The sequence below is a fragment of the Scyliorhinus canicula genome, chromosome 17 (genome assembly GCF_902713615.1).
Source record: "Scyliorhinus canicula chromosome 17, sScyCan1.1, whole genome shotgun sequence".
Lineage (NCBI taxonomy): Eukaryota > Metazoa > Chordata > Chondrichthyes > Carcharhiniformes > Scyliorhinidae > Scyliorhinus > Scyliorhinus canicula.
The window spans coordinates 21,609,360-21,629,588 of NC_052162.1; the positions used below are offsets into that span (position 1 = coordinate 21,609,360).

Genomic DNA, 20,229 nt, shown 5'->3' on the forward strand with positions numbered 1-20,229 from the left:
GCCATGAATGTTAAAATCTCCCATTAGAGCCACATTGCATTTTTTACATTCTTATCAGATCTCCATTCGCCACTGTCAGGAGATCTGCAGACAACTCTTGCCCGTGGTTTGCATCCTTTGTAGTTTTTTTTAACTCTAACCAATGGTGGTCCCACTGTCTGATCAATACTGCTTAAATCCCTTCCTAGCACTGCTGTAATTAAGGATGTTATCAGTATTGCTACTCTCCCCACCCCTCTGTCCTTCCTTAACGTCTCTGCCCTTTCTAAATAGTCCATAATATTTAGCACTAAGTCATGCTGGTTTAGCTCACTCGGCTAAATCGCTGGCTTTTAAAGCAGACCAAGCAGGCCAGCAGCACGGTTCGATTCCCGTACCAGCCTCCCCGGACAGGCGCCGGAATGTGGCGACTAGGGGCTTTTCACAGTAACTTCATTGAAGCCTACTCGTGACAATAAGCGATTTTCATTTCATTTCATTTCATGCTCAGTTTGCATTCAGACATCTGTAATGCTGACATCATATCGTGGAAGCTAAATCTATTCTTCAATCTTCAAGCTGTCACAACACCCTGGGCTAGTGTGCGGTTAATTCCAGCCCCACTTGACCCTGAGTCACAACACAGATGAAATTAGATTTCTTTTAAAATACCCAAGGTCCTTGGTTGAGCTCAAACTACAGTCACCAGGTTTGTAACTTTAGCACACAAGTAACCTTTTATTACGTACAGTATTATAATTAGACGGACTATCTTTTGTATTTTGGAAAGCAGCAACAAGATTCCTTGACGCCGAGTGGATCATCTGAACTAACTTTGGAGGAACTCAGTTTAATTGGTTAACTTGCAACTGACGGACTATATCTTTCCAACAACTCACCCCCTTTTTAACTCACCCATGCTCTACACACACACACACACAGACAAACAACGCAAAGGGGAAAGGTCGGTGGAAAGGGAAAGAAAATATAGAATAAAAATAAAAGAATAAGAATACTTGATGCACTGGGATAAATTCCAGTCTATGCCTTTCTAAAGTTCAAGCTTTCGTTTTGGCACTTCTTCCTTCTCGGCTTGAGATGATTTTCTCTGGCAGGGTTATCTACCTTCTCTGCAGACTCAGCATAATTTCAGGTTTACAGCAAAGGATGTGCCAACACTCACTTCTTTCAGAAGGATAGAGCAGTTCTTTCACTTCATCAAGCAAGAGAGAGAGAGAGCATTGTTTTCACTTCCAAGGTCTAAACACTTGCTACGTTCTCTCAGAAAGCATCATGCAGGAACTAATCACTGATCGTTGTCAGACAGAACACTGTCCCTGGCCAACCCACCAGTTGCAAGTTAACCAATTAAACTGAGTTCCTCCAAAGTTAGTTCAGATGATCCACTCGGCGTCAAGGAATCTTGTTGCTGCTTTCCAAAATACAAAACCTGGGAACATACCATCCTGGCAGGCAGGACTGCTTCAACTTTGAATCTTCAGCTGAAAGGAACATCCTGATTATGGGTCCATGGACCAAGATAATAAAATAAATGGGAATAAAGGATGTAACAGGAAGGGGGTCTCACAAGGCGCATTGTTTTATTTCTTATGCTATGTGAAATTATTATGTGCATAGCTGTCCTCATGATGTTTGTCAGTCTTTTTCTCACACTTTTTGACTTAGCATTTGAATGATGTATTTGTGCAGGGAAGAAAAGTATAAGGGAGGAATGTGGGAAAATAAACAGCCTGCTGTTGCTTACCCCAGTTGTTTTATGCTTCTGCCATGAGTAACTGTCTCTGGTGTTTCGTTCATATCGATAGGTAGGAGGGAATGTGATTTCTTCCTCATCTGTCAGGTGTGGAAATGAAGATTGTGAATACAATGTCACAAGTGCCTTTGTCCTGTACATGAATATGAGAGGTTAATGTTTCAACTCTATGACCCTCCGTTATAGTCCTGGCCATAATTCTGAGGAAGGATCACAGACCTGCAACATTAAACCTCCTCTCTCCAGGAATGCTGCTTAACCTGTTGGGTGTTCCTGGTCCGTTCTTCCTTTATCACAGATTTCCAGCATCTGCAGCACTTTTGTTTCATTAAATCATTATCGTATACAGTTTCAAAGTAATAGGTTGTCATTGCCCAATGCACACAATGCAGTAAAAAATACATGTGCGTAAAATTACATATTGAGTACATTATGGAGATAACCAATATACGTCCTAAATTGGTATGAAAGTTCCATATTATACAGTATTGCATCCAGATCTGGTCACCACATTGCAAGAAGGATTTCATTAAATTAGATGGCACACAGAGGAGATTTACAATAATTATGCCAGGATTGGTGAATTTTAGCTATGGTGAAAGATTGGGTAGGCTGGCGTTGTTTCCTTCTGAACATGGGAGATTGAACTTCGGTGTATAAAATTATGAGGAGCCCAAAGAGTGCTTGGGAAGGACCTCTTTCCTTCAGCAGAGAGGCCAGTAACTAAAGGGCATACAGTTAAAGTAATTGGAATGAGAGTTAGGGGCACATTTTTCGCCCAGAGGGTGGGTGGGTGGGGTCTAGAACTCACTGCCTGAAAGGGTGGGAAAGGCAAAACCCCTTATTACATTGAAAATGTACTTGGATGAACAGTTGAAGTAAGCTACAAGGGTATACACCAAGAGCTTGGAACTGGCATAAGGCTGGGTAGCTCTTTATCGGTCAGTCCAGGGATGAAGGGTTGAATGGCCTCCTTCTGTGCTGTAAAACATACTATGGTGTAACACTTACCAAGGGCGGAGGGCCGGGGATGGGGGGAGGGGGGTGGGGGAGGGACGGTTGGGGGGAAGAGGGGTGGTGTGTCGTCCTCACAGCCGCCCCTTCCTCAGGTTTAAAGGTTGGCCAGTCGGTCAAGGCCTCACTGACTTTAAAACAGGCTGCCTCCTGGCAATAAAACGCTGGGGGCAGCCTTCAGGATGCAGTGGTGACTGCTGCTGGGGCTGCAAGGCGTCACGAGGAGGAGGACAATGGACACCAAACTTTAAGGTACGTCTGGGGATTTTGGTACGGGAGGAATCCAGGACCTCTGTGAGGGAAGGAAGAGGTGAGGAGAGGTTGGGTTTCAGAGACCAGGGAAAGAAGCATAAATGGAAGGGAGATACCATCTTGGCAGGGTGTGGTGGGTGGATGGGTGGGTGCCCTCAATGGGCAGAGAAAGGGATAACCGCTCTCTTTTTGTACCAGCCTTTAGCCCGAGCTGTACCGCTTCACCCCGCCCAATGTATTATGGCAGCAGAGGTGGAATGTGGCCCTTAAATGACCCTCAACTTAAGTGCTTCAAGAGGCTTAAGGCTGAAGAGAGGGTGGCTGCCTGTGCCTCCCCCAACCCTGGCAATATGGGGGACAGCTCGGAGCAAAAGCGAGAAGGCGGTAGGAGGGCCACCCCCTTTTATTTTAGGTGCCACTCACCTCCAAATATGCCACTGGGAGGGTGAGGGGGCACAGTTTCTCTCACTTAGTTTCTATCAGACAAGAAGAGGAATTCAATTTGTACTGGTAAAATTTGCCCTTTGTAGTTGTTGAAGCCACTAAGATATGAGACAAATTAATATGAACAGTCTCCATTACTTCTTCCAAAACCACTCAACCTCTATCTGAAGCGCAAATACATTCGACACTTCAATGCTCTTCCCATATCTGGAGACATCCATTATACATATCTTACATGTCTGGACAGGATTCAAGATCACGTCTGGACTCTCTCAGAACCATTTCTCTTCTTTATTTTGCCAATACTAAGGACGCCCCCTTATGTTCCTTCCAGGTTTTATATGAAACATGTTACAACTATCCTCTCCCGCACAATGTCACTGTGTTAAAAATAACTCACTGCAATGTCTTGACATCTTTTTACAGCTCCTGAATTTCCTCACTCTTTCCCTCTTTGACCAATCAAGTGGTATTTTAGAACCGAAGTTGAGGTTCACATGACCACAATTGCCAGATTTACCACAGTTTTACCCCCCTCTAAAGTTAATGGCTTCCGCTCTTCATCTAGGTTTCTGCCTGGAAGAAAGTGGAATTTGTCTCTGCAGTGCTCTTTGTCACATGAAGTTGTCTATAAAATGCCACAATTGGGGATTTAACTATGCCAGCACCACCCATCAACATTACACATGGGGTAGAATGCCTGAAGGTTGTATGGGGGGAGGGGGGCGGGGCAGTTGGCGTTACAGGTTTCTACTGATTGTTCACTGTAACATCGGTGGAAGATCTGCAGAAAAACCCAAAGAAACACCACAAATGCCGCTTTATATGTGAATATATATCTTAAAAGTTTACATTTTAAAATAGCATGTGGCAATTAGTAACATTTAAGTTGCCAGAAATGTACTTACAGAATTTCAGGAAAACCTTTCTTTTCTCTTGCTCCAAGTTCAGTTGGTCAACGCCGAGTAACGGGTCAAACTCTTTTTTGCCGATATGGCTTAAAATATCCTGAATGAAAAGGTATTTGACTCAGAAGTTTCTCTTCATTGGATTGAGTGTTCTCCTCCACCCCCCTCCAACCCCCCACCCCTTCCCACCGCACAAATAATTAAACTTATCCGTTAATTCGTCCCACCCTTTGTCATCATTTTACCTCACATCTGTGCTATTTTCCACAGTCAGGAGCAGACAAATGGGACCTTCCAGTGACAGAGTCAGCCTCAGAGTCTGGAGGGCCGACAATTTCCTGCTACCAGCTGGCGTGCAGGTTTGATGGTATGTTCTTGCCTCCAAGGTGCTTAGCTCAGTGTGCTGTAGGGGCAGTGGTGCCCGCCCTCCCGCAAGTCAAGGATGGCCATTCAAGCCAATTAAAGGGCCTATTGAAGGCACTCTCATATGTTGACGAGTCTTTTTCCAGCACGCATGCATGCACGCACACACACACACGCACACACACACCAAAGCCCTATCCCAACTGATGACTGGAAGCATCCGTCATCCTGAATGCACAGGCCGTCCTGTGGAGGGATTTTCCCTCCACACTGATGGTCCGGCAGCTGTGGTTCCTTTTTATTTTAACAATTTGAAGATTCTTTCGTCGGTGCCTCAGTCTCGAGTTGCCCTTTCTGAATGCTACCTACATCGGTCGCACCCACCTCTGAAAGTGGGGCCTCCCAATCTTTCAGTGCCGCAGGGCTTCCTCTTGGCCCTTCAACATTGGTAGGTCACCTACCATCCTTTACTAAATGGCAAATGCATCATCTCGCCACTTTATGTGCCGCCTCCGCAAAACTGTGACAGGCATCAGGTGCCAACACAGTGCAGGGTCAGGACCCGGAAATGCTCCCATCATCGGAGTCGTGACCCAAAACCAATAATTTAGCCCATGGATCCCAAAATTACCATTAGAACACAAAGGAATTCTGGCAGATTTCCAACTCAGTTCATAAAAAATGGGGATAAACCAATTTGACCGGGAGCCTGCCCCCCTAATTTACCTCCCGCCATTTTCTGGATGTCGTGGATGGATCTTCTGCTTGCCTTCCAAAAGGGAAGTGTGCCTCAGCAGAGTTCATGCGGGCTGCCAACCAGCACGAATTTCGCCGACGCCTGCAAGAAGGCTTTGCAGCAATAAGGAAGCGGCAGTTTTAATGAGAAAGAATAGTTCTAAGAATATAATAGAAATGCTAAAAATAGCAGCTTTAAAAGAAAGGTTGAGCCTGACGTTTCCCAGCAATGACATTTTTCTCCCTCTGCGTCAAGGTCAAGGAACTCTGCATCCCCTGTGGGAGATAACAAAAACACGGCACGCTCAATTGGGGCTGGGGCTGGTTTAGCTCACCGGGCTAAATCGCTGGCTTTTAAAGCAGGCCAGCAGCACGGTTCGATTCCCATACCAGCCTCCCGGACAGGCGCCGGAATGTGGCGACTAGGGGCTTTTCACAGTAAGTTTATTGAAGCTTACTCGTGACAATAAGCAATTTTCATTCATTCATTTCATTGCCCATTGTTCTCCAGAACAGTGTTATCGAGGTTACAAACCCCATGGGGATTCATGGAGATAATCCTGGGCATGACAAGTTGTATCCTTGTGCCCTTTAAATGAACAAGGTATTTTTTAACAGAGATAAGGAAGAAGGCAAGGGGCAAGAGGAAGCTAAAAAGGACAGGGTCTACCTTTGATATCTGAAATTGGGCAATTGAATAAGAAGCTTTTTTTGGAGGAAAAGATTGAGGGATGCAGTGAGGAGTGTCGTGTTAAGCACAGTAAGATAACGTGGGCTACAACGGGATGCAGCTTTACCTGAGAGATACTCCACACCTTGAAGTTAGTTCAATATGATTTATTGAACCTGTCACACAGTTAGCTCAATCCTCTCTAAGTTCGACTCTCTGCTAACCTAGTGTGATTAATCTGTCTGACTGAACCAGACTAGTTCTTAGCCACGTGCTGTAGGAGTTATATGATATGTACACCCTGACTCACACTGTGGATGCCACCAGTGGAAAGAGGCGGAGTGTGAGTGCCTCGTGCCTTTTATGGTGGGAAACCACCCCCAAGTGTTCTGCCTGCTGATTGGTTATGTCCTGTTCCCTGTATTCACTAGCTGCCTGTTTGTATCTCATTATGTGCATGTCTGCACATCATGACAAGGAGCAAGGAAGTTTGCCTTGGAAGTAAACAAAAAGGGAGGAATTAGCCTTTTCTAGCTGTTCCTACAAAATCCTAATTTCCGAAATGAAGGGTTCCAATAACACAGGAAGAGAATGAGACATACCTGGATATCCATATCTAGTCGATAGTTAAGGTCTCCAAACCAGAAAATATGCGTGAAACGCAGAGCTATGTCAAAAGAGCTGAGCTGTTTATCTCCCAGGGATAACAAACGGAGTATATCCAAATAATTCTGGTTTCGCCTGAAAGAAAACCAGGAATGGAAGATTACAACCAAGGATCAGCAAGCAGTTTAGTTTAAAGTTACAGGTTCCGTATGTGGTAGCAGCTTAGGATGAGTCTCAGCATCCACAGGGCGGAATTTAACGCTACCCCTCCGGCAGGTTCTGAGGCAGGTAGGTGCGTGGAATTGCATGGCCTGTCCCGACTTGGTAGCGATTTTACACTGGGGCGGTATGGGTTTCCGGCAGGAAGTCCACCTTTCTTCCAATTAAGGCCTTTATTTAGCCACTGAATGACCACTAAAGGGCCTTTCTCCACTCAGCATCAATATTTAGGCTGGCAGATCGTCAACAGCTCATGGGGAGAAAGTGTGAATAAAGTAAGTTAAATCTTCGGCAGTAAGGGGTGGGAGGGCATCTCCTCCAGAGGTCTCCTCCCGAGAGGAGATGCCCTCCCCTTAAGGCCCATGACCACCGCAGATCCACGCCAGCCCGATCTACCCCACGAGGCCCTGATCACCCTCCTCATTTCACCCACAGACATTCCCAGCCCTCCCTGCCCTGGGAGCCCTGCCACTTACCTGTCCTCTGGGTCCTGGGACTTACTGCCTCTTTCAGCCTCAGCAGCTGCTTGCGTGGAGTGTCTGGAGAGCTGCCAGCCAATGGGATTGGCCGACAGCTCTTTAAGGCAGAACTTCCTCCTGAGTGATGGAATGATGTCCTGCCTGTAGTCAACTGACTCTTATTGGAGCCTAATATGGCATTGGGGCTGCTGGTGCCTGTGCTCATGTGTTCCTGATGTCCTGAAAATTCAGGCCATAGGCTGAGAAACTCTTCTTGTGACTGAGACCTGTGTAGAATCAGCAACTCAACTGCTCCAGTCTCGGGAAACATTCAGTGTTATTATGAATGTCTTGGGTGGGCAGCACAGTGGCGCAGTGGGTTGGTCCTGCTGCCTCACGGTGCCGAGGTCCCAGGTTTGATCCCGGCTCTAGGGTCACTGTCCGTGTGGAGTTTGCACATTCTCCCCGTGTCTGTGTGGGTTTCGCCCCCACAATCCAAAGATGTGCAGGGTAGGTGGATTGGCCACGCTAAATTCCCCCCTTAAGTGGAAGAAATGAATTGGGTACTCTAAATTTATATTTTTTAAAAAATGAATGTCTTGGGAAGTGCAGGATTGTTCCTCCTATACCCGACAAATACCTCTAGCCCACTGGTGACCTGTCCACTCCCTGACTCAACTTGCCAATTTGGTGCCCTCGGACGGCTAAGGGCATTTCAATGGGACCCTGATGTTGAATTTGGATTGTATGTCACACCAGCACACGAGTCATTTCTCAACTGATTTTACACACAGTTTGGAAACAATTGAACGTTCCATTCTAAAATTTCTTTGTCAATGCAGCCTCTTGAAAAATTCTGCCACAGTTTGGATGAAGGCCACACAGTAGCACACTGGTTAGCATTGTTGCTTCACAGCGCCAGGGACACGGATTCAATTCCCAGCTTGGGTCACTGTCTGTGCGGAGTCTGCACGTTCTCCCCGTGTCTGCGTGGGTTTCCTCCGGGTGCTCCGGTTTCCTCCCACAAGTCCCGAAATACGTGCTTATTAGGTGAATTGGACATTCTGAATTCTCCCTCAGTGAACCCGAACAGGCGCTGGAGTGTGGCGGCTGTGGGATTTTCACAGCAACTTCATTGCAGTGTTAATGTAAGCCTACATGTGACACTAATAAAGATTATTATTATACCCCAGACCGTGATGTTAAATTTGGACTTTTCGACTTGAGATTTTGTCCTCGAGTCGGGTAGGGGTAGACAGACATTATTCATGAAGGCCTCACCTTCTGAAACTTTCCTTTCGCCTGAGGTATGATGATCCTCAGGTTAAATCACCAGCAGTCAGCTCTCCGCTCAATGGGGAAAGCTGCCGATTACCATCTGGAACTATGGTGATTTTACCTTATTGGTAGACAGGACAAAATCCCGACCTGACCTGCCTACCTCGGGAGAAAGTGACCACAATGGCAGGATCTTCATTGCTGGGGAGGGGCAGGTACGAGCTGGAGTCAGGCCAGTTGACCTGGGAAATAGTTCAGAGAAGCCACAGGCAGGTTGTTTATAAGGTCGCTTTCGTCCCAGTTAAACTAAAAACATGAAGGCCCTCCAACCTCACCCTGTTGCACGCCCCACATACTCCCCACGCCCTATCCATGCCATCTCATGCCCCTCCACCAGCCCTCTGTGGCTCCTCATGCCTCCTGTGCCTTTCCAAGCAACCCTTATGGCCACACTATTTAGTTTGACTTTGTTTAGTTGTTTAAATAAATGAATGCATGTACCTGAGGACCTTTTCACTACCAGATGTTAAGTGGCAGTTGACAAAACCCAGGGATGTCCTATTAAACAGGAAAGAAACACCGACTGCACCTTTATTACCTGCAAAGAAAAGTTGTACTATGTAAGAAAAACAAAAGAACAGATTTTGACTGGGCAGATATAAAGGTTCAAATCTACAGCAATGAAGTTGATCTGTATTGAAAGTGCAAAACAGGCGGATTAGCAAATTGACAGCCTAATTTCCTTTTTCAAGATAAAATCTGTTGAAGTGTAATACAGTCTACCAGTTCGCTGGTAAAGACCTAAAGAACAAGGTGCTTGTGGGGTGTGACAGTTTACCTGGAATATTTTGATGAAATGAAATGAAAATCGCTTATTGTCACAAGTAGGCTTCAATGAAGTTACTGTGAAAAGCCCCTAGTCGCCACATTCCGGCGCCTGTTCTGGGAGGCTGTTACGGGAATCGAACCATGCTGCTGGCCTGCCTTGATCTGCTTTCAAAGCCAGCGATTTAGCCCAGTGTGCTAAACAGCCCCTTGGGCCTGATAAGGCCCAAGGTCCAGTTTTGGGCTTGACTTTGGCCTTTTGGTTTAGACGTGAGTTGTCCACACAGAGCAAGACTGGACCCAGATTAATTCCTACTTCAATGGGTGCAATTACTGGGTGGAATTTTCTGCTGGCAGGATTTTCCGCTCCCGCCAAAGTCGATGGGCATTTGAAGGCTCGCTGCATTTTCCAGCCCTGGCCCCTCTGTGACGGGGCCGTAAAATTCAGCCCAATGAATTTAATCTTGATTCTTTGAAAATAATCTTGAAATTTTGAGGAGTATTAGTTAGGAAAGGTACATCTCATATTAGGTGGCTTTGCCCGGCTCCAATTTCCTGCCTCCATTGCACTCCATTGCTTCTTGTCATGCACTCTCCAATGTCTGAAATTTCCTCTGCTCCCCTCTATGCTTCGTGGAGGACTGGCTGTAACGCCAATTACTTACCAAATGTGTTTGCTATTCCAGTTTTTACACTGGACATGTTGACGTGACTGACTCGATTCTCATGGTCTGGTTTAATCAACACAGCAATTTTAATACTCCACAGTGACTGTGTGGCAACCTATAAGACAGACACATTAATGAGGAACCAGCAATGTGTTGGAAACTTCAAAGTAGAGAAAGACAATTTGCCCATTTCGGTCTCTCAGGAAAATTCCTGCCTCTTTCCAAGGGCTGGTTTTCAGCTTGATTGCGTGACAGTAGAATTCAAGAATATTTCAGCTACTCAAATATCAGAAATGCAACTTTTTGCTGAAAGAATGCAACTAAAATATACACAATCACCAAAAATGTTCTTGTGGGTGCTAATAATCAGTAGAACCACTTCACACTGATGGCTGCCTTTTTGATTGTTGTGGACAGGTATACCAAGCTAATTATGCAAAACTGTTGACTGGCAGAGGGCTGAAGGGGTTAAACTTCACAAGGTTGCTTAGAAACGTAGAAAATAGGATTCAGCCCTTTCAGCCTGTTCCACCATTTATTATGATCATGACTGATCATCCAACTCAGTCACCTGTTCCCGCTTTCCCCCCAATATCCCTTCGGCCCCAAGAGCTAAGAGAGTCAGGGGGCAGAGTCGAGTGTAGTGGCCTTCACTAAGGAGAAGGTGCTGGGGAAACTGAAAGGTCTAAATTTGGATAAATCACTTGGACTGGATAGGTTGCACCCCAAGGTTCTGAAGGAGATAGCAAAGGCGATTCTGAAGGCATTGGAGGTAATCTTTCAGGAATCACTGGAGATCAGAAGGTCCCAGAGGACTGGAAAATGGCTCATGTACAACCCTATTTAAGAAGAGAGGGAGGCAGAATGCGGGAAATTATAGGCCGGTTAGCCTGACTCCGGACATAATTAAGATTTTATGTCTACTATTAAGGCTGAGATTGTGGAGTATTTGGAAGTGCATGGTAAAAACGGCTGAATCAACACAGCTTCATCAAAGGGAGGGCATGCCTGAAAAATCTATTGGAATTCTTTGAGGATGTAAGGAGGAAGTTAGACAAAGGAGAACCAGTGGAAGTGATCCATTTGGATTTCCAGACGGCCTTTGACAAGGTGCCATACAGGAGGCATCTGAATAAAATACAAGCCCATGGTCTTAGGGGCAAGGTACTGGCATGTATAGAGGACTGACTGACTGGCAGAAGGCAGGGAGTGGGGATAAATGGATCTTTTTCAGGTTGGCAGCTGGCAACTAGAGGTGTTCCGCAGGGGTCAGTGTTGGGGCCATAACTATTCACAATATACATTAACGATCTGGAAGAAGGAACAGATGGCATTGTTGCCACGTTTGCAGATGATACAAAGATATATAGAGGGACAGGTAGTGTTGAGGAAACAAGGAGGCTGCAGAACGATTTGAAAAGGGTAGGAGAGTGAGCAATGAAGTGGCAGGTGGAATACCATGTGGAAAAGTGTGAGGTTACACACTTTGGTAGGACAAATAGAGACATAGATTATTTTCTGAATGGAACAAGGCTTCAGAAATGTGAAACACAAAGGGACTTAGGAGTCCTAGCTCAGGATTCTCTTAAGGTTAACATGTAGGTTCAGTTGACAGTTGGACGGCAAATGTAATGTTAGTATTCATGTTGAGAGGGCTAGAATACAAGAGCAGAGATGTACTCTCAAGGATGTAAAAGGCTCTGGTCAGACCCCATTTGGAATATTGTGAGCTGTTTTGGGCCCTGTATCTAAGGAAGGATGTGCTAGCCTTTGAGAGTGCCCAGAGAAGGTTTACAAGGATGATCCCCAGAATGAAGGACTTGTCCTCTGAGGAGCGGTTGAGGACTCTGTGTCTGGACTCTCTGGAGTTTAGAATGATGAGGAGGGATCTGATTGAAACTTACAGAATATTGCAAGGCCTGGATAGAGTGGACATGGAGAAGGTCCTTCCACTCGTGGGAGAAACTAGAATCTGAGGGCAAAAACTCAAACTGAAGGGATGATCCCTTCAAACAGAGTTGAGCAGGAATTTCTTCATCCAGAGAGTGGTGAATCTGTGTAACTCATTGTCGCAGAAGGCTGTGGAAGCCAAGTCAATGAGTGTTGTTAAGACAGAGATGGATAGGTTCTTCATTAATAAGGGGATCGAGGGTTATGGGGAGCAGGCAGGCGAGTGGGAATGAGAAACATATCAGCTATGCTCAAATGATGGAGCAGACTCAATGGGCCAAATGTCCTAATTCTGTTCCTATATCCTATGCTCTTCTGGTCTAACTATATCTAAATCCTTTTTGAAAACATACAGGACAGAATTCTCCATTTGGGGGGCCTATATTCTTCCACCAGCGCAGAATTGCTCTTGCTCTGCACTGATGCTAGGAGCGGCACCCAGGAGCAATTCCCTCTCCTTTGCCATGCAAATTTATGCAAGGTGGGAACTCCCAATTCCATTTCAATCCTACTCCAGGCTGCCATTTTTTGCAGGTGGCTAGATACCGAGTTCTGACAGCAGGGCCCTCACCCCCACCCCATAATGCAAATCCTAACCACAATGTTTATAAACATCCAGCTACAATTGACAGGTCATCACCACATCAAAAGCAGTTACGTGCTTTCTACTGAGAAAAAGAGGAAGTAAAACCAGTTATCTCCCAGATCTTTCTGAACATTGGGTGCGATCTAATGGCCGCGTTGTGCCTGACTCGGGAATCTGACAACAATCTCATAAGATTTATCCTGCTTGCCAAACCTCACGAGATCTAACGGGATCTCACGAGATGTCGTAATCAGGATTCTGCCCCCAATAGATACCCCCCAACAGAGACCCCCCACAACAGAGACCACCCTACAGAGACCCCTCCTACAGAGACAGTCCCAACAGAGACCCCTCCTCCAGAGACCCCTCCTATAGAGACCCCCCCAACAGAGACCCACATCAGAATCACACTTCCACTTTTTTACTGCCAAAAGCTCTTAGCTGCTTGTGATGTGGTTAGTAACTGTCAATCATAGCAAGCTTGTTTATAAACATTGCGGTTAGCACCAAAGCAGAGACACATTCCAGCATGAAGGGAAAGATAGATCAACAATCCACCAACACTTGTCTTTGGAGTAATAAAACTGTCAATTACTGGCTAATGTATTGTATTTCTGTGTGAAATTGAATGGAAGATTTCAAAGAGTGACAAGGGATTTGAAGCCCTTGGAAGTGTACTAAACTTTCAAGGAAGCCTCTGATACTTGTAACAGCTGCTGCTTTAAACACTTTTGACTCAGGCAGCAGATGTAAGGAAAAGTTAAGCGAAAATCCAGTTACTTGTGGACTTCAGCTTTGAGGTAAGGGTCTCTGTTGGGGGGTTTTCTACTGGGGGCGTTTGATGGCGGGGTCGGTGGTGGGAGCAGGTGGGGGGCAGAGCCTTCCTTTGGACTTTTGGGGGCACCTCAGTCATGCACTGACCCCCTTCACCCACCATGTGGTCCAGAGCGTCAGAGCCACTCTTGGGAAAATTTGTACCAATTCCTGGTGGGAGGATTTCCCGCAGTGGGGGTTGGTGCATAACGTGAGGGGGGCAGTCAAGACTCGGGTTTCAAGCCTGTTAATCAGATGCAAATTGGTGCAAATCACAGAGCAACACGCCTCGTGCCAACGAGGAACCTGAGCTTTGGAACAGGATTGGTGCCCGGCAGCGATCCACCTTTTCTTCCGGCACTGCATTCTCCTCCGGATCGGGAAATCCCCTACCGGCATCAGTCAAGGGAGAACCCACCCTGTAATTTTACAATCTCATAATCCTGTTGGCTGTTACTTGTGAACGGCTTGCATTTCACTGCCACCGTCTGTTACCCTATTTGCATCTCGACTTACGATACAAATAGTCCAGAGTACTGAATGTTTTATTACTCATAGCTTCTCATTAGATAACCGGCACATTTTTGTTACGGTATCAAAGGGACAGTTTCCCTGGTGTTTGAATTCCTACCACTTTGAAATCCAGTTCTGTTACATCCTTTATCCCGGCTCGCAGAAAATCCACCCATTCCTTGTCACCTAGTGAGTTCTCCTGGGTCCCAATTACATAGATGTCATGAGGTATGGTGGCTGTTGTCTCATCTCTTGTACGCCCAAGGCCTTTTGACATAAGCCAGGAAGCAATGCTTTTTGGAGGATTGGCAGCGCCTGTCAAAAGTTTTCAAAAGTTATTTCATTCATTATTTGCTCATCGATTTTCTCACTTCTGTCTCCTCATTATTCTGCTGAATTTTTTTAACACTTGCCTGTAAACTCGTGCCAACACCTCAACTTTTCTTTCCCTTCACATTTACTTGTAATTTATTAATCCCCTTTTTCCCAGGAAAGGTTGTAAATGGATTGAGAGAGTACGTCGGAATGTTTAGTCAGCCAATTGCAACACCTCTTTAATTGTCTCCATTTGTTTAAAAATATTACTTGCTTGCTATTTTCCAGTCTCTCTGATAGTCATAGAATCATAGAATTATAGAATGTACAGTGTAGAAGGAGGCCATTCAGCCCATCGAGTCTGCACCGGCCGTTGGAAAGAGCACCCCACCCAAGCCCAACCCTCCACCCCATCCCCGTAACCCAGTAACCCCACCCAAACGTTTTGGACACTAAGGGTAATTTAGCAGGCCAATCCACCTAAACTGCACATCTTTGGACTGTGGGGAGGAAACCGGAGAACCCGGAGGAAACCTACGCACGCACAGGGAGGATGAGCAGACTCCACACAGACAGTGACCCAAGCCGGGAATCGAAACTGGAACCTGGGACCCTGGAGCTGTGAAGCAACTGTGCTAACCACTGTGCTACCGTGCGGCCCTGTTATCCTAAACCTGTCCAAACTTGCGCCTGGATCTGTGAGCAATAATACAAATGCATGACTCTTGAAATTTGAGCTCAATTTGCAGATTGCCCTTTTTTAACCCATTTGGAAGTGACTCATACCCGTAGCTGAAAATCGTGGAGGCGTGACTGTACTATTATTAAAAGGAACTGCCCGAAAGGGCTCTTTTCCCTCCAGCATACACCAGTGATCTCACTGGCAAGGAATGACCTACCCATGTTCCAGCTCCCAATAAAGATGGATATCATGTCTGGCTCGTCCTGCTGAGAGTATATGTTCTTCATAAGCTGGAGAAGTTGGCAGAAAGCTTCTCGTTTCTGTCGGGGAAAAGATCAGGGACTGTCAATATCTGTCCTCATGAAGACAACGATTTGAATATCATCCCAATAGGGAAAAACAACAGTTCAGAGCAGGAATGATTTCCCCTTTTTTCTTCATTGCTCTTTCCTTCTGGGATGTACAAGTTCAGTAACAAAGACTGCCGCTGTCATGCAATGCAGAAGTCGCTTTCAAATTCACCGTGGAAAATAATGAGGGCTACAACATATTCAAGAGATCCCGACAATTGAATAAACCAAAACAGCCATGCTAAGGTAGTTCATGTAGTTTTTAAAATTCTGAAACTGCTTTTCTGCCTTGAATACATCCCAAAACATCAGCTATTCCTTTGATTGAATAACCTTTGGATCTTCCTCCTGGCTCCCTTGGTTAATTTTAGGTGTCCATTAAGAGGAAGATGATAGTATTGCCAAGTGGACCAATATCCATGTTACACACTAGATGCAGAATTCAATTTCTTCTGCTCTGCACCAACAAGTAACTGAGTCCTAATTTGAGAAGAACATCTCCTACTCCACCAGAATGACTTTTCCATCGCTCAAATGCCCCGCCTTAACGACCTCTGTAACGCAATGGACGATTGCGGTCCACAATGGGATTTCCTTGGATTTCTTTTCTTGTTTACAGCGAACACAAATTTGGGGCCGAATGCTACAAGTCCTTTGGGGACCAGGTGTGAGATGGGAAGACTGGCGAGGCGGTATGAGTGGGAACAAGTGGCATGTCTGGTTCTTCCTGCTGCCATGTTATTTTGCCAATGGCAGGAAAGCTGGCAACTGAGCTGCTTGTCAGAATCCCAAGTGAACCACTTAAGTGGGCTAAACAGCTGGCTCGTAATGCAGAACAAGGCCAGCAGCGCGGGTTCAATTCCCGTACCGGCCTCCCCGAACAGACGCCTGAATGTGGCAGCTAGGGGCTTTTCACAGTAACTTCATTGAAGCCTACTTGTGACAATAAGCGATTATTATTATTATTAATAAGGGGCTGGTTTAGCTCACACAGGGGCTGGTTTAGCTCACAAGGCTAAATCACTGGCTTTTAAAGCAGACCAAGCAGGCCAGCAGCACGGTTCGATTCCCGTACCAGCCTCCCCGGACAGGCGCCGGAATGTGGCGACTAGGGGCTTTTCACAGTAACTTCATTGAAGCCTACTTGTGACAATAAGCGATTATTATTATTATTAATAAGGGGCTGGTTTAGCTCACACAGGGGCTGGTTAAGCTCACAAGGCTAAATCGCTGGCTTTTAAAGCAGACCAAGCAGGCCAGCAGCACGGTTCTATTCCCGTACCAGCCTCCCCGGACAGGCGCCGGAATGTGGCGACTAGGGGCTTTTCACAGTAACTTCATTGAAGCCTACTTGTGACAATAAGCGATTATTATTATTATTAAATGGCCGATTAAGGGTCTCTTCAAACTGTGGGCGGTCCGCCATTGTGAAGGTAATAAAAATTTGACAGTAGACAGTATATGGGACTCTCACTGGGCTGTGGGATACGGTCCTCTCCTTTCTGGGAACTCCATGGCCCCGGAGAGCCCCTGGTTGGGAAGTCCCCTCCCCTCAAGGGATCCGTGGCGATCCGGGGTACTGCACCACCACCCTCACCATCCAGGGCGTAGAGTTCAGTGGCTTCTGGCTACTCGGCCTGGACTTCCAGTGCAACCTCCAGAGCCTAACCCTGAAATTTGGCAGACCCCTACCACCCCTTACTGTCTGCGGCCTCACAACCCTTAAGGTCGACCCGCCTTCTCTGTTTGCAAACCTCACCCCGGATTACAAACCCGTCGCCACCAGGAGCAGATGGTACAGCGGCCAGGACAGGACCTTCATCAGGTCTGAGATCCAGCGGCTGCTGCAGGAAGGTATTATTGAGGCCAGGAACAGCCCCTGGAGAGCCCAAATGGTAGTTGTGAGAACTGGTGAGAAAAAGAGGATGGTCATTGACTACAGTCAGACCATCAATTGGTACACGCAGCTCGATGCCTACCCCCTCCCACGCATATCTGATATTGTCAATCAGATTGCACAGTACCGGGTCTTCGCGACAGTGGACCTGAAACCTGCCTACCACGTGCTCCCCATTCGCAAGACGGACCGCATTTGAAGCGGACGGCCGCCTTGATCACTTCACTAGGGTTCCCTTTGGTGTTAAAGAGTGGATAGTCAGAGGCTTTTCCCCAGAGTAGAGGGGTCAATTACTAGGGGGCATAGGTTTAAGGTGCGAGGAGCAGGGTTTAGAGGAGATGTACAAGGCAAGGTTTTTACACAGAGGGTAGTGGGGGAGGGAGGGGGGGAGGGGGGAGGGGGGGGAGGGGGGAAGGGGGAGGGGGGAGGAGGGAGGGGGAGGAGGGGGGAGGAAGGGGGGGAGGGGGAGGGAGGGAGGGGGAGGGAGGGAGGGGGAAGGGAGGGAGGGAGAGAGGGAGGGGTTGTTGGGTTACGGGTATAGGGTGGATACCTGGGTTTGAGTAGGGTGATCATGGCTCGGCACAACATCGAGGGCCAAAGGGCCTGTTCTGTGCTGTACTGTTCTATGTTCTATGTTCTATGTTCTAACTCCATACATCCATCTTTGCCCCAATGCAAATGTTACCACAATGCTGTTAGGACAGGAGTTCCAGGATTTTGACAACGAAACAATGAGAACATACAGTGCAGAAGGAGGCCATTCGGCCCATCAAGTCCGCACCGACCCACTTAGGCCCTCACATCTACCCTATCTCCGTAACCTAATAACCCCTCTTAACTTTTTTGGTCACTAAGGGCAATTTAGCCTGGCCAATCCACCTAACCTACATGTCTTTGGACTATGAGAGGAAACCGGAGCACCCGGAGGTAACCCACACAGACACGGGGAGAACGTGCAGACTCCGCACAGACAGTGACCCAGCCAGGAATCGAACCTGGGACCTTGGCACTGTGAAGCCACAGTGCTATCCACTTGTGCTACCATGCTGCCATGTGTCCAAATTAGGATGCTGTGTCACTTAGGCATGAATTTGAAAATGATGGTGTTCCCATACAGAAGTAGCCGAGGCAAGTTGCCACAGTACATCCTCTGGATAGCACGGACTATAATTACAGCACACTTGGGATGGACAATATAGATCTTTATGCTACGTTAATGTGCTGATAAGTGGATTTCTTTGTCCATAGACTCCCTACCATTCAGAAGGAGGCCATTTGGTCCATCAGGTCTTCATTGATCCTCCGAAAGAGCACTCTACCTCGGCCTATTTCCCCCGCCCTATCCCCGTACCACCACAGTATTAAAATATCTTTAGCATCACACAAGAAAATAGTTTATAATTACCCCTTAAACAATGTGAATTAATACAGTGACCCACTAACTGCTATCCTCACTCCCACTCAAACAACAAAACCATCTCGGCTCTCAATCCACTTTCAAATACAATTAGCGCTCAGAAATACCTCCTTTACAGAAATGTTTGGATACTCTACTTTGAGAAAGAAAGATCTTTTGACACTGCTGAAAAGAATGAGATCTGATCCTGCAGCTGCCATACAAACACTAACCCAGACTTTTAATGCTTACTTGAACAAATATATATCATAAAAAATATCTGAAATCCCTATATTCATCTCACAGACCCCTTTTCAAATCCATCCACTGGGGCCGGGATTCTCCAAGCCCGCGCCGGGTCGGAGATTCGTCGTTGCTGCCGAGAATTCCCGCCACTCCGCTTGACACTGGGACGCGATTCTTCAGCGAATGGAGAATTGGCGCCAGTCGTGTGTGCGCGGTCGACGTGGCGCCAGTTGGTGGCCTTTGCAAGAGCCCCCGTGGCGATTCTCCGCGGTCAAGCGGCATGGTCCACATATGGTACCACTTTGCAGGAGTTCGGATCTGTGACTGCAGTGGACATCCTTGTGGAGACTCAGGGGGACCAGACTCCAGGGGGGAGGGGGGACTCCACGACGGCCAGGCTACCGATCGGCAGGCACGCGTGATCTGGGGGGGCCCTACCTTCTTCCGTGCGGGCCTGCTGTGTCACTATGCCATGTTGCGCGGCGCCGGGAGTGGACGACCACCACGCGCATGCACCGGTGCGGAATCGGCCGCCGCACGTATGTGTGGACCCGCGCCGGCAGTGCAGGGCCGCATATCGGTGCCTTAGCTGCGTGGAGCACTCTGATGCCGTGCTGGCCCCCTGTGGCCCACTTAATCGCTGGACCAAGAGGCCCGTTGACGCCGGCATGAAACACTCCGGTGTTTACGCCGGTGTCAACACTTAGCCAGGGTTTCGGAATCCCCTTTCAGATGTCTCAAAATGCCTTGCAGCCAGTAGTAGGTACTTTTGAAATGTAGTCACTGTTGTAATGCAGGAAATATAGCAAAGTCCTGTAAAATCTTTTAGTGATTTTGTTTGAGTGATAGATGTTGCCCAGGAGGTGATGGTTGAGTGGGATTGTCACTGGACTAACAATCCCGACCTAGGGTAATGCTCTGAGATCCCAGGTTTGAATCCCATCATGGCAGATGGTGCAATTTGGGTTCCCTAAAATTCTAGAATTAAAAGTCCAATGATGACGATGAAGCCATTATTAATGATCAAAGAAAGCCATTCGGTTCACTTACCTGGTCCACAGGAATGTGGTTGACTCGGAAATGATCCAGCCAGACACTCATTTCAAAGGCAATTAGGGATGGGAAATAAATGCCACATCCAATGAATAAACTAAAGGACACTTGGGTATAACTCCCTGCCGTTGGGCGCATTTCACCCGAGCAGGCAAATCAGCCATTTATTGTCTCATATGAAAGGTGGAACCTCCAACAGTGTAACGCTCCCTCAGTACCTCACTGGAGCATTGAT

At 46.9% G+C, this 20,229-nt stretch overlaps 1 protein-coding gene across 1 annotated transcript in view; it reads right to left on the reverse strand.

Moving 5' to 3' along the window:
* LOC119952315 (phosphatidylinositol 3,4,5-trisphosphate 5-phosphatase 2A-like) overlaps positions 1–20,229 on the reverse strand; it is a 156,298-nt gene that overhangs the window by 36,238 nt on the left and 99,831 nt on the right. The window contains exons 12-18 of the mRNA XM_038775969.1: positions 15,270–15,372; positions 14,174–14,370; positions 10,191–10,308; positions 9,202–9,298; positions 6,742–6,880; positions 4,372–4,471; positions 1,745–1,833 (exon numbers count right to left, since the gene is read on the reverse strand). Of these exons, the coding sequence (XP_038631897.1) occupies positions 1,745–1,833; positions 4,372–4,471; positions 6,742–6,880; positions 9,202–9,298; positions 10,191–10,308; positions 14,174–14,370; positions 15,270–15,372 (843 nt within the window). The remainder of the gene's footprint in view (positions 1–1,744; positions 1,834–4,371; positions 4,472–6,741; positions 6,881–9,201; positions 9,299–10,190; positions 10,309–14,173; positions 14,371–15,269; positions 15,373–20,229) is intronic.